The sequence below is a fragment of the Macaca mulatta genome, chromosome 5 (assembly GCF_049350105.2).
Source record: "Macaca mulatta isolate MMU2019108-1 chromosome 5, T2T-MMU8v2.0, whole genome shotgun sequence".
In the NCBI taxonomy this organism is placed as follows: Eukaryota; Metazoa; Chordata; class Mammalia; order Primates; family Cercopithecidae; genus Macaca; species Macaca mulatta.
This window is the reverse complement of record NC_133410.1, coordinates 71483762-71507357: the sequence shown is the minus strand read 5'-3', so window position 1 is coordinate 71507357 and position 23596 is coordinate 71483762. Positions and strand designations below refer to the sequence as shown.

Below are 23596 nucleotides of genomic sequence, written 5' to 3'. Positions count from 1 at the left end.
TCTTTTAATAGCTTCCCTCTCATTGTGATGTGTTCCTCTGTGCCACATACGTCCGCTTTTCTGTTGTTTGTTTGGGCATCATTCATCTAAAATTATTCTGTCATTTACTGGTATATCTTCAAAATGATCTTATGGGTATAAAACTACCCAATTGCAATTGATATTAATGAATTGCTATACTAAATATAAATAAAGAAAAAATTGCCTTCCTAAAAATTAATTTTTACATATGCAAAATTATCCCTTTCAAATTTGACACCTATCACTTGATTAATGATCTAATCTATATGAATATATTTCAGTTTCTGAAATAAACCCACAAGTCTGTACTAATCTAACAAATGTGAACATAAATGTTAACATTTGGACATTTTTCCCATGTATACTTTAAAATTACAAGTCCTGCAAGAATAAACTAAGATTGGTAACCTATGGGCAATCTTGCTGTAGACTTTCAGTTTGTTCTTCTGGTGAAGAGTCCTTTGTTTTCATTTTTTTTTAGTGCCATTTCGCTTCTTCATGCTTTTGCTTTCATTCTTTCTTTCTTTCTTTCTTTTTTTTTTTTAAGAAATTGGGGCTCATTGCAGTTTTCTGCAACTTAACCCTTGGGCCCATCATGTGTTTTCCAGTGGTTAATACCTGACTTCAGTATTTGATCCCATTATTTTGCTTCTAAATCTAAATAGCAATATTGCCTTGATTTAATGGCAATTCTTATTTTTTCTTTTTTGAACATCCATAAGAAGCTGAGAGCTTTTCCTTGAAAGTTAATATACTTCTGAATCCCGCTGTAGAATAAAATATTAACACCTAAAATGTTTTCTAAATGATATAAGGAAACATGTAACATGTAATAGCAAAACTCCTTTAGAGATTCTTTATTCAAGAATGTTGATGTTTTCAGTTAAACGTGTTAAATTTAGTGGGCATTTAAACATGAAATATAGTGGCTGATTGTTATGGGAGAAAAATAGTAAATATTTATAATTAATTTTAATAAGACTTTAATAATTAACTACTCTGGAACCATATCTTTCTTAAGATGCAGTTCCCTCTAAAAAACAAACTGAACTCAGCTTCAGATTATCATAAACATATATGATCTTTCCCCTTCATTTTACAAAGTCTCAATCCCTGTAAATATATCTTCCAGAGACATTATAGTGGAGGATAATAATCTGCTAGAAAGAAATATGAATTCACCCTTTTCAAGGAAGATGTGCTGGGAATAAAGAGGTTGGGCTTTTTAGTGTATAGAGATCTCTACTGATTTGGTCCTGTTCTCCCATATACTTAGGAGTTGAGAATGATTTCATTTCAGTTATGAGTCCCACCTGTTGCAAGAATTCATTTTATCTTGATATTCAATACATAACTTAACCACAAATATATGAACTTTGTTACCTGCTTATACTCTTGCAAATGACATCTTGGAGGAAACTAAGAGAATGGAATGGGAGTGAGAGCTTGTCTTTCATTCTATACCACTCCGTTCATACCACTCCATCTTCATTCTCAGCTTCATCTTCTCCCTTGAGTTTACAGACACTTCAAAGAAGTGAAGTTTCTCTGAGCCTTCAAAAATTTTTTCAGCAAAGCTGCCAAATGACTGATTTCTAAAATCTACTACAATGTAGCATAGAAGAGAGTGATCCAAAGGCTGAAGGAGAGTAGAAACAGAGTGTTTCCATTAGAGTGGAACTATTTTTTTTCATCATCTACTATCCCTCACTCTTAGTCTTTATAAATATAGGTTAGACAAGTAGGGCTCATTAAATTCATACATTAACTTCAAATCCATGTATTTCCTCCTAATACGAGTTATATTTTTGTCAGTAAACAATAAAATTTTTGTGGAAAAAGAGGAAATTTTGAAAAAATGAGGTACAAGTGTATCAGAAGAAGCACTAATAGAGGGAAATCAATCAAACAAATGTTACCCCTGTGAGCCCAGTGAAGACTAACATAGCTTTATAGCCTGCTTTCCTCTTGCCATTCACCATAATTACACCTCATGCCATTTGCATATGTGCTGCAAATACATGAATAATTTATGGTACAAATCTGCTTTTGCTTAAATGAATTTCTGTGTTCATTACATTTTCATTCATGTATATCTCCTCAAGCTTGAAAACTTGTAGTCTCATTAAAACCTTAAAGTACTTACACCACCTGTCTTACATTTTCTGTCAATAAAAGTTACTGTAACATTTTTTTTCAGTGTCGTATTGTTGATCTGATATGGTTGTTAATTAAAGACCAATTATTTAATAACCCTTAATTTTCTCTTCTCTCTACAGGTCATGGGTTATAGGTGCAATAGCTCTTCTCTGCCTATTAGGATTGACCTGGGCCTTTGGACTCATGTATATTAATGAAAGCACAGTCATCATGGCGTATCTCTTCACCATTTTCAATTCTCTACAGGGAATGTTTATATTTATTTTCCATTGTGTCCTACAGAAGAAGGTAAGCTAGAATTCTTTTTTTAAAATATAAATGGCATACATTTCATGACAGCAAAGCAGCCATAACATATTCTAACATATTATTATTGATATGTTTGTCTACAAGAAATGAAGATACTCATCTTTTATAATAGTAAAGCAAAACAAACACAAAATACAAGCATAATAGTTGGTGAGAGTGTCCAATAGTAAAAAACAATAAAAACATTTTCAGATTTAAAATATTAACAAAAATTATTTTCTTGTAGATTTGACTTTGTAGTCTTCAATATTCCCATTGATGGCCAATTGTAGTTGTGTATTAGGAAGTAATTATTTTCTAAAAATGTTGTGGAGACATGAGATACATGCACACACACACACATCATGGAAATATATCACAGTATAGGAAATAAACATATGTGGGTTTGAATCTCTGTTCTTCTATTTAAAAACTTATGTGACTTTTGGCAAGTTAATTAACCTCCCCATGTCTCAGTTTACTCATGTGTGACATGAAGGGGGTAAAAATAATTATAAAATATTCAAAGAGATGACTCTGAAAATGAGGTAGAACATTATGTTTTAAAATTTGTGGGAAAGAAACAATAAGATTTATAATTTTTCTTTGGAAAACAAAGGAAATAAGAAGTAAAGATATCCCTTTCTAGGATTTTTAGTTTTAGAGACTGGTGGGACCAAAACAAGAAGTTGAAAAGAGTGTCCACTTGTCACAAGATGGACAAACATAAAACAAAACACTACTCTGTTTCAAATTTAGAAGGTAGTAGATATCTAAAATGTGTTGACACGATCACAAATACAGAATAGAGTAGTAATGATGAGGCAGGCTTCTAAACGTATGTTACAGAAAAGGAAAGAGGTAACATTAGAATGGATGCATTCTAATCTAATTCATTAGAATTCTCCTTATAAAGAGGTTGTTTTAAAATAGATGAATCCTGCTATAACAGGATGTTTTAGAAAAAATAAAAATAAAATAAAATAGATGAACCCTCCCAAATAATTAATATGTATACCTCCCAAATTACAGAAGCCTTACTCATCATATGTTTATGTTTTACTCATTGCCCAATGGATGGGGTTGCCCCATGAAGGGACATAGGCTGATGAAGATTCAAACAACCTCACTCTATGAATTTATAGTCCTCTTTGGTTTTGACATCCAACAGGAAGTCTGGGAGAGAGAGAGATGATTTTGTACTAAAGATTTGAAAGTGGCTCACATGGCTTCTACTAATTTTTTTTTTTTTAATCAGATAGGACTCTGTCTATGGTACCACCTAAACTGCAAGGGAGACAGAAAAACATAGTATAGCTTTCTTAGTTACAAAGAGAGGAAATTGGGTATGGTGAATAGATGGCAGTCTGCCACACTTAATGTATTTAAAGAATAGGAGACATGTAAGTGACGAGTGAGAATAGAGCTGGAAGGAAGAACAAGAATCAAGATGATACACTGAATTAAAGATAGGAGAAAATGTCAAGAAGAAGACAGTGGTTGGTATTCTAAAAGACTTTAGAGAAGTCAGAGAGACTAAAACTTGGGAAAGATGTTTAGATTTGGATAGAAGAAAACCATAGCCATAACTGATGCTCAAGAGAAATACATACAAAAAATGTGAACAAAATCAGGAGATTAAGGGAAAACATAGCATTTGCCCGTGAAAAAAAGGGAATGTATTGGGTCATTATAATCAGTCATAACATACTGAAGTATAGTAGATTTATTTGCCTGTCATCTTTATTTTGTACATTAGCTGGAAATTTGGACCAACATAGTTTTAAATTTTTATTTAATTTTTTTTTACTAACTCATTAAGAAGTAATTTTTAAATTTTAAAGTTAATTTGGAAATTTTCTGCAAGGCAGAAAAGAAATTTTTGTACTTTACACACAGATTATTTTGCTTTGAGTATTTTTTATTAGCCAACACCTCTTTCAGTTTTCCCAACATTAATAAAAATGTTATTTTAGTTTTTCTTGTCTTAACATAAACATATCACTGGAATAAGTAAGAATTGCATTTGATACCCAGGTAGAGATTTTACATCTCACAACCCTAAAACAACTTTAGAGTTTTTAATATATTTAACATAAGTTAAATTTTAAAATATGTATGTCATTCTCCTGCCTCAGCCTCCTGAGTAGCTGGGACTACTGCACTCCAGCCTGGGCGACAGAGCGAGACTCCGTCTCAAAAAAACAAAAAACAAAAAAATAAAAAATAAAAAATAAAATAAAATATATATGTCATCAAGTTCAGTTTTGTGATTCATTAAAACAGAGTTCCAGAAACTGTGGCTCATGAGCCAAATTCATCCAGCTGCCTTTTATTTTTACAGCCAGGAAGCCAGGAATGGTTACTACATTTTCAATACATAAAGTTTAAAATAAGTATATACACCATATCCTTAGTTTTGGCTCCTGACTCAAAAACCTTAAAATATTGACTACCTGGACCTTGTCTAACTTGCCAGGCCCTGATTTTGAAAGTTTATTTTCATGATTTATGATAACAAGTAATACATATTGTTCTTTCATCCATTCCATGTTTTGAATTTTAAAACTTTGGTTGCATTTGTATTTGGTGTCAAGTGTATGGGCCAACATGAGAAAATACAGAAAACTTAATTATTTTTGGTTTTTATTTTATATAAAAAATGTCATATACTTGTCTTTGAAATTGAAGAAATGGTTGGGAGGTGTTTTTTCTTTTAAGCCATCAGATTAAATTTCACTAATATGCCATCGCTGGTATAGTTGCTTATATATTTTGATTAGATAAATATGAAGTATTTCATATTTGAAAATTGTTGTCTTATTGAATTATTTGTCGATTGCTTCAACTTATTCGTAAAATTAAAATTTTTGAGTCATCAGTCTTTTTCTGAGTATGGATTGTGTAAACAGTATTTCCACTGGCCACATTAAAGTGGTCACTTTTACTTTTGTTGTACATTCAAATATTTTATATATTCTCAGAGCTTCCATGATCATTTTATTTCTGATATGAGAAATATCAGAAATATTTTATTGGTAATATATATTCTCTTTCCTGTATTCTATGTTCTAGAACAGCATCACACCAAAATAGGATATCATCTAACTAGGGTAACTAAGATGCAGTGCCATGTGAAATAGTAGATTAGAATATGCAAATGATTGAACAATCAAATAACTGTTTTATTGTAATCTAAAAAATGTTTCCTGGACACGGTCCATGTTATTTTTTTTCTTCTTTTTAAGACATATGCTTACCATTTCAAATCAAATCACAGCAAAATAAAGTCAGTATAATGATTCAGTAAGTAATGTAGCTAATGCGAGACTTGGCATCACCAAATATCTTGATTTTCTGGTTGTTTATATTATCAGTTCAGAACATTTAATCTTTGTTGGAAAATTCAGATAGTCCATGATGAATTATTGTGGCTTAAACAATATTGCTGATTTTGTAACAGGAGGGAGAGTGGTTCTTTTTCTGTCTTCTTTGCCTTTATTCCTCATTGTACTGAAATATTTGTTTAGGTTTATATCACTTCATTCAAATACCATTTCTCATCTAGAAACAAACATATCATTTGCTGTTTACCTTAGGAAAACAATGGGATGTTGCAGGGGGAAGTTATGATCAAAGTTTAGATTCCTAGAGATGTTTCATAAATCAGTAGAAATTACTAAGCTATCATTGATACTGCTTACTTTTGGTTAGAGATTATTTTAAGCCTTCTCGAGTTCTAATTAAAGCATTTGTCCTCATTCTTTCCAGACACAAAGAAGGAGATAATTAATAGATTACTTTAATAATGATATTAGTGATATACAATGTCTGTGCTGGTCAATGATTTCATGTTCCAAATATGGCATCTTAGAGCTTTTTGATCATACAGCACTCGTAAAATGTAGAGTTTTCTCCTAGGGCACATCGCTTGACCTTTTCAGTCTTGTTTACTCTCATTACTTAACCCATTTCAATCTCCTAATCTATAAAATGAAGTTAATAATTATTTTTCAGACTCATTTTGAGGGACATACCTAGCACAATTCCTGACACATAATAGTTAAAAAGTAGAAGTTTCTTCTTTTTACCCTCCCTGCAGATGCATCTTAGAAACACACATAACTGGTTGCAGACTGGTGTCTTTTTTTAAAATAAACAAAATATGGACTAACTTGTAAACACTGAACAAAAATGATTGTCTCTATTTCAAATTATTGATAAATGTAGCACAGAAGAGACTGGTTGCAAAACAAATCAATAGCATTTTAAATACATTAAAAATAAGTAATTTTGCCATGCCAGAGCAGAGAAAGGCCTTAAAGACCAGCATATCATAACCCTGTTTTGTTCATTCTATTCTTTGTGGTGAGAATGCCTTTTTCTCCTCTTCTTCCCTATCTTTTATTTCAACTTCACTCTATGAATTAATTCCAGCTGCTCTTTTGAAGGCTTTCTGGGAAGCTCTCTTCCCCAAGAAGCCCTCCTTGGCCCCCCACACCTACCTCCCACAGGCACTCCTCTTCTATGTTTGAGTCACCTGACCCTATCTCCGTCACTGTTCTTATCCCATAATAAGCACTGATAAATGTGAGTTCTTTGAGCAAATCTGCATATGTTCTGTCTTTGATTCTCCTATGTCTTTGACACAATGAATTTTACAATAATAAGATGAAACGTTCCCATTTTGAATACTAAATTTAATGTATCATTTACATACCTTTTTTTTGCTTTTGATTCTAAATAACATCCCTTTTTAAAGCACATGTTTAAAACTTTGATTTAAATAAAATCTTATTTGAATATTACATTATCATAAGTTGTGGAAAAAATGAACTAATGTGAAATCAAATACATAAAGGCCTAAGAATAATTTATGTATATGATGTTGTTTCATAATATAAATTCATGAACATATAATCAATATAATAAGATGTCCCTTTGTTGTTATTGATAGTAGATACGTGATTTAAGGCAGTTACTGTTTATTTTTATATGTCTTGTTCAATTAAATAGGCAGTAATAAAAATTATAGACATGATTAAAATTTTTACCGAAAGTTGATATATTTCTCTGCTGGAAAACATCAGCTAAAAGTTTTCCTTTTCCCTGTAATTTTATACTACAACCAAGATTAAGTATTTAATCAAGAATGCTATAAAGAAAAGTAATTATATTTCTCTGTGATTATTGAGTAGAACTATTTTGAAGGACTACATTTACAATCTTTTTAATTTTTGTTCTCAATTTGAACATTTGATCTCTTTTAAAATAAACTTCAGAGAAATATAGATTTAGAAGAAATGATTAGCCCAACATACTCATATTTTCTGTCTTTAAATATCCTTTCTCTGCTTTCTCACTTTCTCTGATCTCTCTCTCTGTCTCTCTCCCCCACTTCTTACCCTACTTCCTCCATCCCACTCTCTTTAACTTCCTAACTAGGCTTCTACCTAAAGAACAACAACTACAATTCCCTTGCACCAATAGGCTACTTTATATAAAATTTATGAAGCTAAAAATAGTATCTTCGATGGGCTTAAGTATATGTTCTTGGAACTAAGAGAAAGTACCACTATGATGTGATGGGAGGAGTGTGAGTATGTGTGTATGAGTGTGTGTGTGTGTGTGTGTGTGTGTGTGTGTGTGTGTGTGTGTGTGTTTTAAAAGGCTCCAGAGTTAGGCAAAATTTCAAGCTTGACAGTATGCATATAATTATGTTGTATTGTAAAATACATGCTGAACAGACTTTCTTATATCTGTAGGGCAAGGAAAAAATTATGTTATCTAAAAATAAAACTCACATATATTGTCTACTTTTGTTCCTACCTGCAATGAATTACTTGCTAACAGAAGTTAATATTTAATTGTCTAGGTACGAAAAGAGTATGGGAAATGCCTGCGAACACATTGCTGTAGTGGCAAAAGTACAGAGAGTTCCATTGGTTCAGGGAAAACATCTGGTTCTCGAACTCCTGGACGCTACTCCACAGGCTCACAGGTAAACAATATTTGTTCACTGAAATGAAGTAATTCTTAACTATATTCTGTAACCTGTTCCTGTCCCTTATGATTGGAGCTAATTTCTATCCTGTGCTTAACACATCGTTTGTTTTTGTTGTTTCACTGTGTCTCACATGGGAATGATTCTGACAAAAATGGAAGAAACTAAAACTGTATTAAAATGATGAAATTGGGGTCTCAGTTTGCATAATAATTAATGACTTCAGATTGCTTTCAGTTCAATAAATGCAGCAGGTAAAGAAAATAATTTTCCAGTTCACCCAAAATTCAAAGAAAGTAATATTTCATGTATATAGAAATGTGATATATTGATATGATTCTAATTCTTATAATTCTTCTAACTAGTATAATAATTATCACAAACTGAGACAATTTACATATGATATGGTATGTTTAGGAAAAATAACTATGACTCAACCCTATTATGTGCTGAGAAGTTGAAGAAAAGTCAGGGCAGTGAAGACTACTACAACAGCACTATTAACATAGCTGGTCTAAGCCCCACTCCCATTCGCCTAACACTAGACATAGCAGCATAGTACCTTACCAGAAAAAGTTTAAGCTTTTAGGTAAACTGTGTGCCATTTTTCCCAGGGCACAGAGTCAGCTCAAAGATTATTACATAGAAATTTTAACAACTCCTGTATGTTAAGATGAGCCTGTCAATAAAAGACTTAGAATTGTGTAGGTCATGAGTGAGTTTGATTCAAGCTAGCAAACTAGTATATTTGTTTGTTCGTGTTTTGAGACAGAGTCTCACTCTGTTGCCTAGGCTGGAGTGCAGTGGTACAATCTCAGCTCACTGAAACCTCTGCCTCCTGGGTTCAAGCAATCTTCCCATCTTAGCCTCCAGCCTTCTGAGCAGCTGGGACCACAGGCATGTGCCACCATGCCCAGATAATTTTTGAGGTTTTTGTAGAGATAGTGTTTCGCCATGTTGGCCAGACTGGTCTCAAACTCCTGGCCTCAGGTGATCCACCTGCCTTGGCCTCACAAAGTGCTGGGATTATAGATGTAAGTCACCTAGACTAGTATTTTTAGGATTGCATGATTCAGTAGAAACAAAAGTCATGTTTTCAGTGTTGCCGCTTAAATTTTTCTGAGGAAGACTTGAGTTTAAATTGATAAATAAAGTTATAAATCAATCTTTTAGCTCAACCTATAAATTTAATTATTGTTTCATAAATTTGGTTATTTTATATAAAATAAGAGTGATTACTTCATTTTTTCTTTGATGAATGTTCAATTGGCTTGTAAGCTTAATAGATTAAATTTCCCTAAATAATTTCATTTATATGCTTAGAAAATTTAATTTCCTTATACCTTTTATACATCATTTATAAATTTAATATACCTGATTGTCTCAAACACATCAACTGTCAGACTAGACAGTCATACACACCTAACTAGCACTTGAACCAGTTATAAATCAATGAATGACCAGTGTTTTCATAGTTTCCTCACCAATTGAGTTTTTAATTTTACAAATAAAATCATATCTTTAATATCAATCCGATATTTCCAATTAAAATTTTAAAAGTTAACATATAACTGTCAAAAATATCAGACTATCTTAAATAGTTTTACCAACCACAAATCACGAAACTTAAATATAATTGCATGATTATTAATAATCTGAATTTGATTTAATTTTTACACACTACACTGAGGTTGTAAAGTTGCAAATCAGAGGAACAATTGTCCCAACTCAGATGGATGGAAATTTCTGAGTTTAGGACTACTAAATTTGCCAATCAGAGATCTGAATTCTCACATAAGAGTAGGGGCAGACCAGGATAATGCTTATAGCATGAGCCCCTTTAATAATTAATGCCTTTATTTTCAGACTTATAATCCCTTGCTCTTCCCCTGCTTTTTGTAATACCTTTTTCCATGACTTTTCAATTGATATTGCTGAGATTCTCTATATCATCCAGCCTGATTAGATCCCACATGCTTTTCACATTACTGAGCTCATCAGCTACCATCCTATAGTCATTTTATTGAAATATATCATTAATATTATAATAATACTTGGGGGTCTCATTTGCTACAACAGAGTTGTGCAATGTTTAGCAATACTTCTAAACTATGAGTTAGGACAGTACAGCTCAATGGAATAATAATAAACTCTGTGGGTGGGTATACCTTGTTTTAAATTCTGGCCTTGCTACATACCAGCTATGACACAAAACAAGTTACTAATTTCATTGACACTCAGTTTTTTCATCTGTAAAATGGTGATAATAAATACCGACGTCTTAAGTTGCTAAGAAGATTGAACTAATATACACAAAACAGAATAAATTGTGGGTGCTCAATAAATGGTGGTTGCTACCAGTTATTACTGTTGTTATTATAGAATATTACTGTATATATATTTTAAGTTGTATCATATTTTTCCCCTCACTCTTGCAATTTGTAATATCACAATTCTACTCTTGGAAAATAATTTACATTTTTTCTTATACTTAATATAATACTAATTCTGATTAACTATGACCATCCAAGCCTATGTAAGGTTATAGTTACTTAAATCTATATTATTTGTTTAGATAAGACGAGTAAATACATTTCTCACTAGTTATGGCCATCCATAAGCAAATGCTAAAATACTGATATGAAAACAAAATTTGGGGAGTATGGATGCATCTTTCACATAAGAGCACTTCTAAAATAACTATTTTATTTAGAAATATTGAGTGCCTCCTATATAATGCCATTGATTTTCTAATCTCTGGGGATAAAATGGTTAAAAGACATATAACTTCCCCTGTGATCTGGAACTTTTATTCTAGTATTGGAAGATAGAAAGTGTATTAATTACAAACGACCCAACAAAAATATCAAATGAGAAAGCTGGCAGAGAACAAAAATATTATGTCAATTAGCCAGGTGGCTACTGGAATTAAGTGCTGGAGAAAGACTACCTTTGGAAGTGGTACTTATGCCAAAGTCTGAGTTACAAGATTCTAAATGAAGGAGAAAAGGACATTCAGGGGAACAGAATTCAAAGTGAGAAAATGTCTAATGCAAAGCCTTTACGGTGTGGAGAACTTACAAAAACTGTTGACCAAAGTAGGTTAGAGGGAGAATGAGACAGAAAGTCAAAAAAAAAAAGGAAAGAGACCGATCCCTAGGTATTTGTAACAGTATGAAAATTAAATTTTATTTTGATTACTTTGGATAGCCAGTGAGATAATTTAGAAATGAAAATGATAGGATACAATCCGCATGTAATAAACATTATGTTGCTACATTGTGGATAATGGAGGGGATGATGGCCAAGACTAACAAGTAAAAATCCTCTTCACCTCTTGCTCCTCCAAACTTACTTCCTGATCCTAATCACTTACAAAAGTTTTATAATATACATCAGTCACACAAACATATTCACAGAAATGGGTGTAAAATTTTTTTAAACTATGGACTGAAATAATATCTTTTGACTTTCTTGTAATTGTTTTGTCATTTATCTTTCATGTATTTTATTGACTTTTAGATATATTTGCTTTTTATTATATAATATTTGAAAAATAAAAAAGTGACATATGTATATGAAACATTGAAACATTTTAATAAGATGAACACCTGTGAACTCAACATCCAACCGAAGAAATAGAACATTTTCAATATGTTTTCCTTTTTATTTAACCTCTCCCTAATCAACCCCTATGTCTTCCTCCAGAGAGGCCCCTAAATTTTATTTTTCCATTCCTGCAACTTATTCTAATAGTTTCCCTCCAAAAAAATGTTGTTCAGCATTCCTTTTTGAAATCTTTGTTTAAAAATGGTATTTGATTGTATGTAGACTTCTCTGACTTGTGTTTTTCACTCCCATATTCTAAAACCCTTCCTGATTCATTCCATAAATATCTAAGTGTGGCCTCTGTGCCGTATACTATATACCTTTTTCTCTGCCTGCAATACTTCTCCTTTTTCTCCTTTTCCTTTTTTCCTCTTTTCTCTTTTCCTCTTAAACTATGTTTGGTGTAGTGCAGTGAGTTGTTAACCTCTTGCACTCAGGAGCCAGATGACTGCATTCCAATGCTGATTATTAGGTCTGTGCCATTAGAATGTTCATTAACCGCTGTGCTTCGGTTTTCTAATGTATAGTATTACCTACTTCATGGAGTTCTTATGAGGTTTTGATGGGTGAATACGTGAAAGGTGTATATTATGGAAAAGAGAGCATAGAAAAATTGATACAGATGTATATAGACACACATGCACATATATAATATACATACACTATGTATGTATGTGCCAAGTATATGTACCTCAATTAACAAAAAAAAACAAAAATTCTGTTTTCATAGAGCCTCAAGCCTATTGCAGACATCAGACGTTAAATGGTTAGCTATTAAGTATAAATGTAAGAAATAATTATATAATACATGGTATTGTAGGAGATGTTAGTGACTGTTGGGGGAATGTAGTAGGGGAAAAGGGACTGAGATGTGATTGAATTGTGTGTGTATATACATCCAATTCTAAGGAGGGTGGTCAAGTTATGTCTTCAGAAAAAAATATTTTAGAGTTAAAAGGGTAAAGGAATTATGCATACCTGTGTCTGGGGGAAGAGCACCCAAACAGAGAAAACAACCAACATTGCCAAGCTCTGAGGCACAAACATGCCTGGCATGTTAGAGAACAGCAAGGGGACAGGTGCAGCTAGAGCAGATGGGGGAGATAAATAGGAGATGAGATAATGGGGACAGCTCGTATAAATATCACCTAACAATAATAACTTCGTCAACTCCAGATAAAATGTTACTTCTTCAGTCTGCATTGTTTTCAGACTCCCTAGAGAAGGACATATCCTTTAATATATGGTAAAAATATATGGTATAATTGGTAGAAGTCTTTACAAATTCTGTAGTATAAAGAATAGTCACAAAAGTATACAAAACATAAATGTATGGCACAATTAATTATTACCACTTCCCAGGCCAACTATCAATATACTGAGAATACCTTGGAAACCCTTTGAACCCGTCTCAATCATTAACCTCCAAACATAACCACTATCTTAGCTTTTAATAGCACATTTTAGTTTGCATATTTTGATGCTTATTCACCTGAAATCATTTAGTACATACTCTTTTATGTTTTCCTTTGTTCCCAAGACATCTGCATTACTGCAGGAGGCTATGAGCTCTTTAGTTTTCTTTGCTTTATATTTTTGTATAGTTTATTCATCCATTCTACCAATGACAGTCATTTTGATTGTTCATATTTCAGCTATAATATTTAATGACTGTATGGAGATTTGTGGGCATATTGTACGTTTGCATTTATTTTTGTGATAATTTAACTAATCTGTTACTAGTTTAGCAGCTCCGTCAGGGTCAAGACATTTTGTGCTTACATTTCACCTTTGTATATTATAGGTTAGTATTTGGCAGGCAGTAGAGGGTAATTGATATTTTTAATTAATTAATTAATTAACCAACTAATGAAACAAATGTGAGAGACTGGCTCCCATCATTGTCCTTTTGTTTATTAGTTTTCTGTGTGTGTCTGTGTCTGTGTGTGTGTGCGTGCAGGCATTTGTCAACCTAGGGAAAATGTGATATACAACAATATATCTGAAGAATAATCATGTTCCAAGATTCATAAAACCAATTGTCTAATATTCTAACATTGGTTACTTCCATTATTCAAGAAGTTCAAATGTATTTGGAACATAACCCATTGTAGGCATGGTTTCATAAGTAGTAGTATTTCTTATAACTATTTCAACCTTGAAAAAACTTCTGAAAATATTTTGTTTCTTCCTCACAAGATTGTTAATACTTTTTTGATCTATAACTCAATAAAATAACAGAATAAAACCGAAAAAAATCCCCCCAATGGAAAAAGTTTATAATATGTATTTTCTTGAATTATCTGACACTTAGAAATTTGAATTTAAGAATGTCAATAATAATGTAAGAATTTTTAGTTATCTATAAAACTTCCTACTGAAGCAATGAATCAACTAACTTTATTTTCTTCAAAGAAAGAAAAGTCAGGATAGTTATGTAATCCCTAAAATTACATTGATCTTCCTATAAAAGTTATGAGTTAAGTTTGGTAGCATTTTAATAATGTTCTCTTTTCTTTTCTTAGCAAACTCTTTTGCAAGATTCTGATTTCTTAAACTAAATCTTTTGTTAGAACTGACAATTTAATGCATATTTAAACATTCCCATTCCAATAAAATTTACAGTAAAAATTGTTTCACCTTGGAAATTAAAATTTTCTAATTCTGTCTGAAGATATATACGTCTGTATATCTTCAACATATTTAAGTTGGTATAGTACTTTACATTTATTTCTTTTTTCATAGTTATAATTATCTTTGGTATATAGGCATTTAGGAATACAGTTAATGAGAACCATGTATTATCATGAATGTTATTTCTGATGTTCTCATGCTACTGTACTGCAAACATGTATTTGTTTATTTGCCAAATACTAGAAACAAACATCTCATGTAACTATGACAGAAAAGGAAATAATAATTTGTGTGAAAATTCACTGTCTCATGAGTTCATTTTCTTTCTACCTTTTCCCCCACCCAGAGCCGAATCCGTAGAATGTGGAATGACACGGTTCGAAAGCAGTCAGAGTCTTCCTTTATTACTGGAGACATAAACAGTTCAGCGTCACTCAACAGAGGTAATTAGAAATAATTTTTCATATTTATTACTCTTCTGATTAAGAAGTTCTTAAATGCATTGCTTTATTTGCAACTTCTGAACCTGTTCCACATGATAGAAATATTGTAAGAACATAAAACTTAGTTGAATGTAGCAATGTGTTCCTTATTCATAAGACACTTTAAAAAAAAATTCTGAATTTTCCAGAAGTCTTTTCCAAAAGGAAATTAGAAAATAAGAAACTTTTTTTCCTAATCATCTGCTGCTGCTATAAACGAGAGCTGTCAGGCCTCATTGGAAGCAGTGAAAATGGGCAATTATGTGGCTATATAGTCGGCTAAGCATCATAGAGTTCCACATTGTCTTAGGTATAAAGCAATTTCATAGTCTTTGCGGAAGTAAAAGTATACTGTCTAATACATACTTAAGGCAACCTGTGTACTTGGAAAAAATCACATCTTAATGTCTAAAAGACTTATCTGGATAATATTGCATATTTAAAGATTTAGGAGAAAAGATACTTTGGGGTATATTATGATTTTTGTGTATATGCTTGTGGTTCAGTGCTCCCTGGGAGGCATTTAGATTTTTGAAATGAAGAAATGAAGTTCCCTTAATCTATTGTTTTGTTTGTGGTCGAGTTTTTTTCCTTGATCTTATATTCTCTCTCTCTCTCTTTCTCTCTCTCTCTCTCTTTCTGTGTGTGTATGTGTGGGGATATGATTAGAATTCATTTTGCTGCGGTAAAAATGACCAGATGCAATTTTTTGGAGACCAAGAGGCTACTACAGTCAGCAATGGGAAATGTTTAGAATATAGTTTTATCCGGGAAGGAGGCATTTGTATGAATTTAAGTTATTTTTATGATCAATATTATTATTTTTATCCCCAAACTAGAATTATTATTTTGTTTTTAACTCATTTCTGTTAGTTTTTTTGTTATATTTTATGACTTAGGAAGAGATAATGTAATAATTATAATATATGATTCAGAAACATTCAGATACTAGTACTCTCAATTATTTGTACTCAAGTAAGTTACATCTTATTTATATAAAAAAGTTAGGACAGGCAGTGTCAAGATTGAATTTGATGCAGGGATCCATGTTTTAATATAATCTTAATTGAGTTTCATGTGTTGTTTGGGGTAACAATATAGAAACTATAAACTAGTGATGATTTAAAATTATCTACATCACTTTTTCTTGATTAGTAAGAATAGTGAGTGAGAATATTCCTCCAAATATGAAGAAAATATATTAAAATAAAACAACTACCTCCTAGTATTTTGTTTCATTATTAGTTTGTTTTTATTGGCTAGAATATATTCATGTAGACAATATCTCTCAAGTATCATATCTTTTTCAATTGAGTTTTAATGTTTAGTTTGTGAAAATTTCTTTTAATATGAGTATTCTAACTTTTTGACATTACCTTTAAATCGTAGAGAACAAATTACTTACAAATACCTCCATAACCTAGGATTAATTTGCTTACAGATGACTAATTTTCTGTATTCTTTAAACAATTCCATATATAAGAAAATTTACTGCATGTTCCAAGAAAGAGAACTGTCCTTACCCATAGGATTTATTGATAGAACTATCTTGCATTTAAAGATCCTGGCAGCCATAGAATAATTATTGATTAAACAAAGAATGAGGTAATATGATTTTAATGATGAATTGTTTTTATATCGTTAGGATAAATAAAATATGTAAAATTATTATTTTGTCTAATACTGTTATCTAAATTCATGTAAACATAATAAGGTATGTAAGTTCAGTAAAAACTGCTATGAATGGATACTATTTATGGGCTTAAAGGTAATCACTATCTAACACTACATTTAGTTTCTTCCTTTTTAATTGCTTCTCAAGAATTTAATCAACTTGGAATATAGTGATGTGTGGATAACTGGATCAATTTGAAATATATTTAAAGGAAATAGTATTATTTTATATTGTCTGGTCATATGTTTAAGTCTGTTTATCAAAATCTCTAGTTTTAAAAGATATTTCATACAGTTATTAAAGGAAGGGTATACAATTTCTTGTGACATTGAATAAGTTACTTTAATGATGCCTTTTTATAGAGAATTCAATTGAATTTATCATTTAAAAGCTGCCCAGATAGTGATCATTTCATCAGGATATATATTCTTCCTTTCACTTAGTGACTTTATTGGTGCTAGAAATCATAGTGATCTTCTTCATTTCCTATATTAATTTCTTAGTGCCCCTCAAGTCAGAAACTCCTAGTTTTATTCTCATCTTGTTTTTTTATCTTAGATGAGTGGACTACTTGAAATTTTGTTTCTTCATATTGTATCTCTGAAGATAGTCTTTAACCTCCTTCTTTAATCTTGTCTTATTTCCCAGGGTCCTATCTTCCCTGCATTCAGGCGTGTGTATCATATTTAGGTAGGTGACATCCAAGATTCATCTTTTCAGATAAATAGTCACCTCAGCAACATAATTATTCACTTCTGTTTATTCAATCGATTATATTCTCTATTACTAAAATAAAAATCTTAGATACTACATCTTTACATCTTCATATATTCTAACTTCCCATTCATTTAGTTTTTTATAGATAGTGCTTTTATTTTAAATTCAGACTCCATTTTCCTTTCTTTCTAAGTTAGATATATTAAATCTCTTATTTTTGTCTTTAAGATAGTTCTGACCCTTGAAAATGACAACCTGTTGTCCAAAAATTAGTCCTATTTTTAATTTAGGTTTTCTTTCCTGTTCATTCCACTGGTCAATTCATCAAAAGAGTATTATTTTAAATTTTTGTATGTTTTATCATCTATTCTTACAAACAAGAATCAATCATTATTGTCTTTAGGATCCATTAGGAGTAAAGAATACATCATGCAGTGTAGAACTACTTCTCAATGGTATTTATTTTTTTAAACCATCTCAAATATTCTGTTCTTGAATTAGCTTGTCGTATCATAAGTATGAGATTACCTTTCTAGATTTCCCAATGTGATAAATTTGATTACTATTGGGATTTTACTCCTTGGAAGCATGTGAAACCTTGGAAGATTTATTGAAATAATAATTTTCAATGAGTATATTAATTCCTTTTTATTCTTTTTGGAAGTTTGTTGTTTTATAACTTTATCTTTTTAAAATCTTTCATTAAAATTGTACTTTGAATATCTATAAATATGAAAATGTTTCACAAAATGTTTTCTATACATTTTCAAATATTTTTCTTCAGCCAACTTGTTTGGCACAATGTTACACACTTAGACAAATTCAGAATTCCTTGAGGCCAATACCCCAGCACTACTATCAAGTTAACTTTAGCAATCCAGCTGAATACACAAGTAGAAGGAGCTTTAGAACAGCTGTAAGGTGATGGTTGATTATAGAGAGTTTCAACAAAGATTAACTCTACGCCAAACCCAAGTTTTCACAAACTTGTAGGACTTCGGTATGGTTTATTCATTGGTTCATTTAAGTATTTACTGTTCTGCTCATACCTTGAAGGTTTAGTCAGCACTTAATCCCCAGTCTCCTCCCAGGGCTGCTGGAAATCGAATTCAAATCTCTAGTAGTTCCAACTTTCTGGTAGCGGTGAAAATGACTTGTAGCTAGTCTTTTCCACCCATAGCTCCTACCAGTAATCTCTGCAGGCCAAATCTTATCTTGAGCTATGTATTTATTTACTTTTATTTAATTTATTTTATTTTATTCATTTTTTTCATTTATTTTTGAGACAGAGTCTTGCTCCATCACCCAGGCTGGAGTGTAGCGGCATGATCTCAGCTCACTGCAACCTCCACCTCCCCACTTCAAGCAATTCTCCTGCCTCAGCCTCCTGAGTAGCTAGGATTACAGACGTGTACCACCATACCCAGCTAATTTTTGTATTTTTAGTAGAGACAGGGTTTCACCATGTTGGCCAGACTGGTCTTGAACTCCTGACCTCATGATCAACCCACCTCGGCCTCCCAAAGTGCTGGGATTACAGGCATGAGCCACTGCGCCCGGCTATTTTTATTTTTTTGAGTCAGGGTGTCCCTCTGTCACCCAGTTTGGAGTGCCGTGGCATGATCATAGCTCAGTGAAGCCTTGAACTCCTGGGCTCAAGTGATCCTCCTGCTTCAGCCTCTTGAGTAGGTAGAACTACGGGCTCCCACACCATTTTTTTTTTCCACTTTTTTTAGAGATAGGGTTTTGCTATGATGCCCAGGCTGGTCTTGAAGTCCTGGCCTCAAGCAATCCTTCTGCCTCAGTCTCCCAAAGTGCTGGGATTACAGACAAGAGCCACTGTGCCTAACCTAGAACTATTTAGATTAACAATGTCTCTAAAACTTTAGTTTTATCTAAAATTTTAGTTTGATCCAAAAATGAAATGTTTACTGAGAAATTTCCTCTGACAGTGGTATGAATTGTTAAATATTTCTACTTTTTTTGTCACTCTATATAAAAATTAGGATATTTTCTGAAATTAGGCTTTATCTTATCATAAATATTATATTTGTTAGGCTTTATGTCATTATAAATATTTTATTGGCTTTATCTCATCATAAATATTATATTTTTCATCTTCTTTTTATTTAATTAGTTAGATTGAGGTCAGAGACTTCCCTTTGAAAATCAAGGTTTGCTAGGTAGCTCTTACCAATATGGATCTTTGAATCACAAAAGAGTGCCCCATTCCCATCCCAGCCCTGAAGTTATTGCAAAAATATGCAATTTGAGCGGTAGAATTAGAAAAACGGGCATTTTTTTTTTCTTCTGGAACAATTGCTTGGCTAGCATCATGGGTTTTTATTTTTCCCTAAACTCCTATCCTCCATCTTGTCAACCTCCCACACAAGTTAATTTGATTTAGATTTTTATGCATAGAGATCTGACTAGTAAGGGTGTATTTATTTAAGCCAAATTTAGTTGTTATATGTAGGAAGACTGATCTGTAGATGTGTAACACTTATTTATAAATGCTGATGCATTCTCTTTTCAGAGTTCAGATCTTTATTAATCTGCAAAAGCATTCTCAGTAAATATATGTAATTGACAAAACTGTGATTGCCTATGACAATGGATTTATTTTAATAGATTTTTTAAGGGTAAATTTTGGCTTGTAGCTAGTGGCTTTGCTACCTGCTGAATGGTGACCCCACCTGTTAGGAGTATGGTTGATACAGAGGGTAAAGATGCTGCTATCAAATAGATATTTGCAAGTAGTTGACCTACTCATTTTAGTTTTGCATAATAGTTCTAAGAATGGACACCTGAGTTTTAATCCAGAGACTTCTGGCAAATTGCTTAACTTCTCAGGGTCTATGCAATAGGTAAATAAATAGTACTCACTTCAGAAGGTCCTTAAGAGGAGTAAATGAATATATTAATATGTAAATTGCTTACAACAGGGCCTGGAACATAATTATTATTATTTTATTCAGAAGTTCACTTATACTTTCTAAAAAATGAAAACTTGTCCTTGCTAGTGCTCTCAAGTAATCAGATATTAAAATCCATCATTCACTACCGAAGTTTTGTTTTCATTTTTATTTTGCAGAAATAGGTGGGAAGAATGAAGTGGTTAACTGAATGTCAAGTAAAATAAATGATTGTGCTACCCTGGAGCCTAACAAAAAATAAAATAATAAAACTGAGTTGTCGCTTCTAAATTAGAAATTAAATGCACATTGCATCTGCTTATTTGTATTTCCCACTTTTGATTTATAACCATGTTTTAGCATCAAAGAAATAAAGGTAATATATTTCTTCTCCCTACCTTAGATAATGACATAAGCAAACACTGCCTTCACTTTTCTTCTAAGCCCTGTCCTGTCCCTTCAGAAGCTTAGAGAACACTATTCCAATTCAGACAGCTCTGCTATATAATCAATTATGTAGTGGAGCAGGGATGTGGCTCAGACCCGTTTTTAACAAAAGTTTTCTCAGAGCCTGTATTGTCTTTCCCAGGAGGTAGGTCACTGAGGCAGAAGAAACCTCAAAATAAATCACCTGCCCTCCCATTAATATTCAAGCTTCTAAACATATTTTGCTTTTATGTTTTTAAAGAAAAATTGCAAATGAAAAAAATTTAAGTGGTGTTTTACTGTGATTAATGATTTATATAAATTAAAGCTACTAGGGCAAAACACTCATACTCATTCACTGTTGTTTATTAATGTCAATAAATATAATTTGGCTTATATGCATAAAATAGGCTGTATTGCCCAAAAGTCTTACTGTTCTGAAGGATTATAAAATCATTGGTTGTAAATATTAACCAGCTCCTAATATAATCTGACATCTACTTATGAAATTTGCAAAAACAGTTAATAATGTGCCTATGGAACTTGCATAGCTAACAAATCAGAGTAACCTATATAACAAACTATTCTTATTTTGAACAAGCATTATCCTGATATGAATGCAAATATAAGTATTCAATGACATAGGTAAATTTTCTTTTGAGAAATACTATTATATTTATGTCTAGTATGTCTATAATTTTGTTCTTTATATTCTGTGTAAATGAGGCAACAGCATTCTGTGTGTATATATATATATGCAAAGGATATATATATACACAAAAGATATATATGTACATGTTATCAATAGACACAATCAGAAAAGGAACAATAACATAAAGAAGCCTGTGTTAGGAAAATCAGTTTAATAACACAAAGGCAAAAATAGGCTCAGATTTTTAAAGTGAGATGCTGAGTCAAAGAGATAATTAAACAAGGCTGTTAATATCCAGGTTTTTAACCCAAGGAAGCCAAATAATTTTCAGAGTTAACTCTTCATTCAAGTGGCAAAATGAAATATATGAAATATTGACATCCAGTCAATCCAGGGCAAAGGTCCTTGGCTATAAATCGTTGGCAGGATCTGAAAAAGAAAAATCTTCGTATTGCTTACTCAGCAAGTCCTTCTATGCATTACATTCAACTTTGTCTGTGATATGACTCTTCCAAGTAATCCAGTCTGTCACAGCCAACTAAGCAATAATAAACAGTTTGTATTTATTATTATTATTAACCTGAAGCTCTCATAGATCCTTTTAAAAAGAGAGGTTTGTAAAATTCTATTTAATTTCCTTTTGGTTATTGATTTATTACCTTATTACCTCACGTATTATGAGTAGTATTCCTTACCTCTATTATGAATCAAACAAGCTGCAGTGAGCTACCTTGATAAATTCTAAATATAAGTGCTATAGAATATTTCCACTTAGCTCTAAAATATTACTATTTGTTTCATGTAAGTTATTGAGGACATAATTTTTAAACATTTCTTTTCTTAGAGCTAAGTGTGAAGATTCCAACTTAGGAGTTGCTGGTGTTCCTTTCTCTGATAGAGCACAATATGCCTCTTTATATTTGTTGATAAATGTGATGTTTCTTCTTTAGTATGTGTGTAATCATTTGCATATTGTACTCTGTTCATTATTTATTATCCATTTTCTTTATATCCCTGAAGACACTGAGTTTCTTGGTAGTCAAAGTAACTTGTCCAAGATCACATGACTATTAAAGGCAACATCTAGATTCCAAACAAGGTCTTTCCGACCACAAAGCCCTATACAGGATAACAAAAACATTCATTCTTTCCATATAATGACAATTTTTCATGAAGTTGAAGATTAGAATACAGATATAGTTGTTTGAAGGAAGTATTTCAAAGTGACCTTTATTTTTATCACCTAATATGGGAAATAGATATTCTTAACAGTGAAGTTATTCACATCTTTATTTCTAAAATTCCTTCATGTATTATTCATTTGCTTCCATTTTATTTTATTCTAAGCACAGTTTTTTAGAGTGGATTCTTCCTATCCATGTAAGGAAGAAAAGCTCGAAAAAACTGAATATATGAGGACATAGTTTGGTAAATCACGTATTACTTTTACAAAGCTATTTGATCTAGAATATGTTGAATTATTATACATTATTGCCCAATTGTAGGGCTTAGATTGTAAGAAGAATTTCATTGTCATTCTTCTTTCTTGGAAGCTTTCAAAGTATTTTATTTGTAGAATCTTTTTTATTTTAATTTAAAATTTTTATATTTCAGTACAAGGATGAACATTTTGGTGAGGGCAAAGATTATGTTAGAAAACAGGTAAATAGCTTTTCCCTATAATCATGTAGTAATAGAAAAGATATGACTTTTCCCAGATCTTTGTACTCCTGAATTTGATATTTTTTGAAGCTGTGCCCTTTTCTGACAGGACAATACAGTAATGCCTGGAATAAGTAGAATATAAATTTCAGTTGAAATTGCAGTGATAATATTATAAATTAAACTTTTTATTATTGTGTTGCTAATTCTGGTTTTAACAAAAAGTATGATATGCTTTATAATTCAAAATTTTAAAACAAATAAAACCTGAACTGTGTCTCTTATCTGGAAAAATATTCCTGCTAATACTGTAAACATAAAGGTTGTGATGATATAAATACCATATATAAT

The 23596-nt window shown here is 31.8% G+C and overlaps 1 protein-coding gene across 8 annotated transcripts in view; it reads left to right on the top strand.

Annotated features, from left to right (window-relative positions):
- The window catches only part of ADGRL3 (adhesion G protein-coupled receptor L3), an 854829-nt gene that overhangs the window by 811836 nt on the left and 19397 nt on the right, over positions 1 to 23596 (top strand). For all 8 annotated transcript variants that reach the window (XM_078001870.1, XM_078001869.1, XM_078001868.1 and 5 more), the window contains 3 exon segments: positions 2301 to 2469; positions 8345 to 8470; positions 15063 to 15159. In XM_078001870.1, coding sequence (XP_077857996.1) covers positions 2301 to 2469; positions 8345 to 8470; positions 15063 to 15159 — 392 coding nt within the window.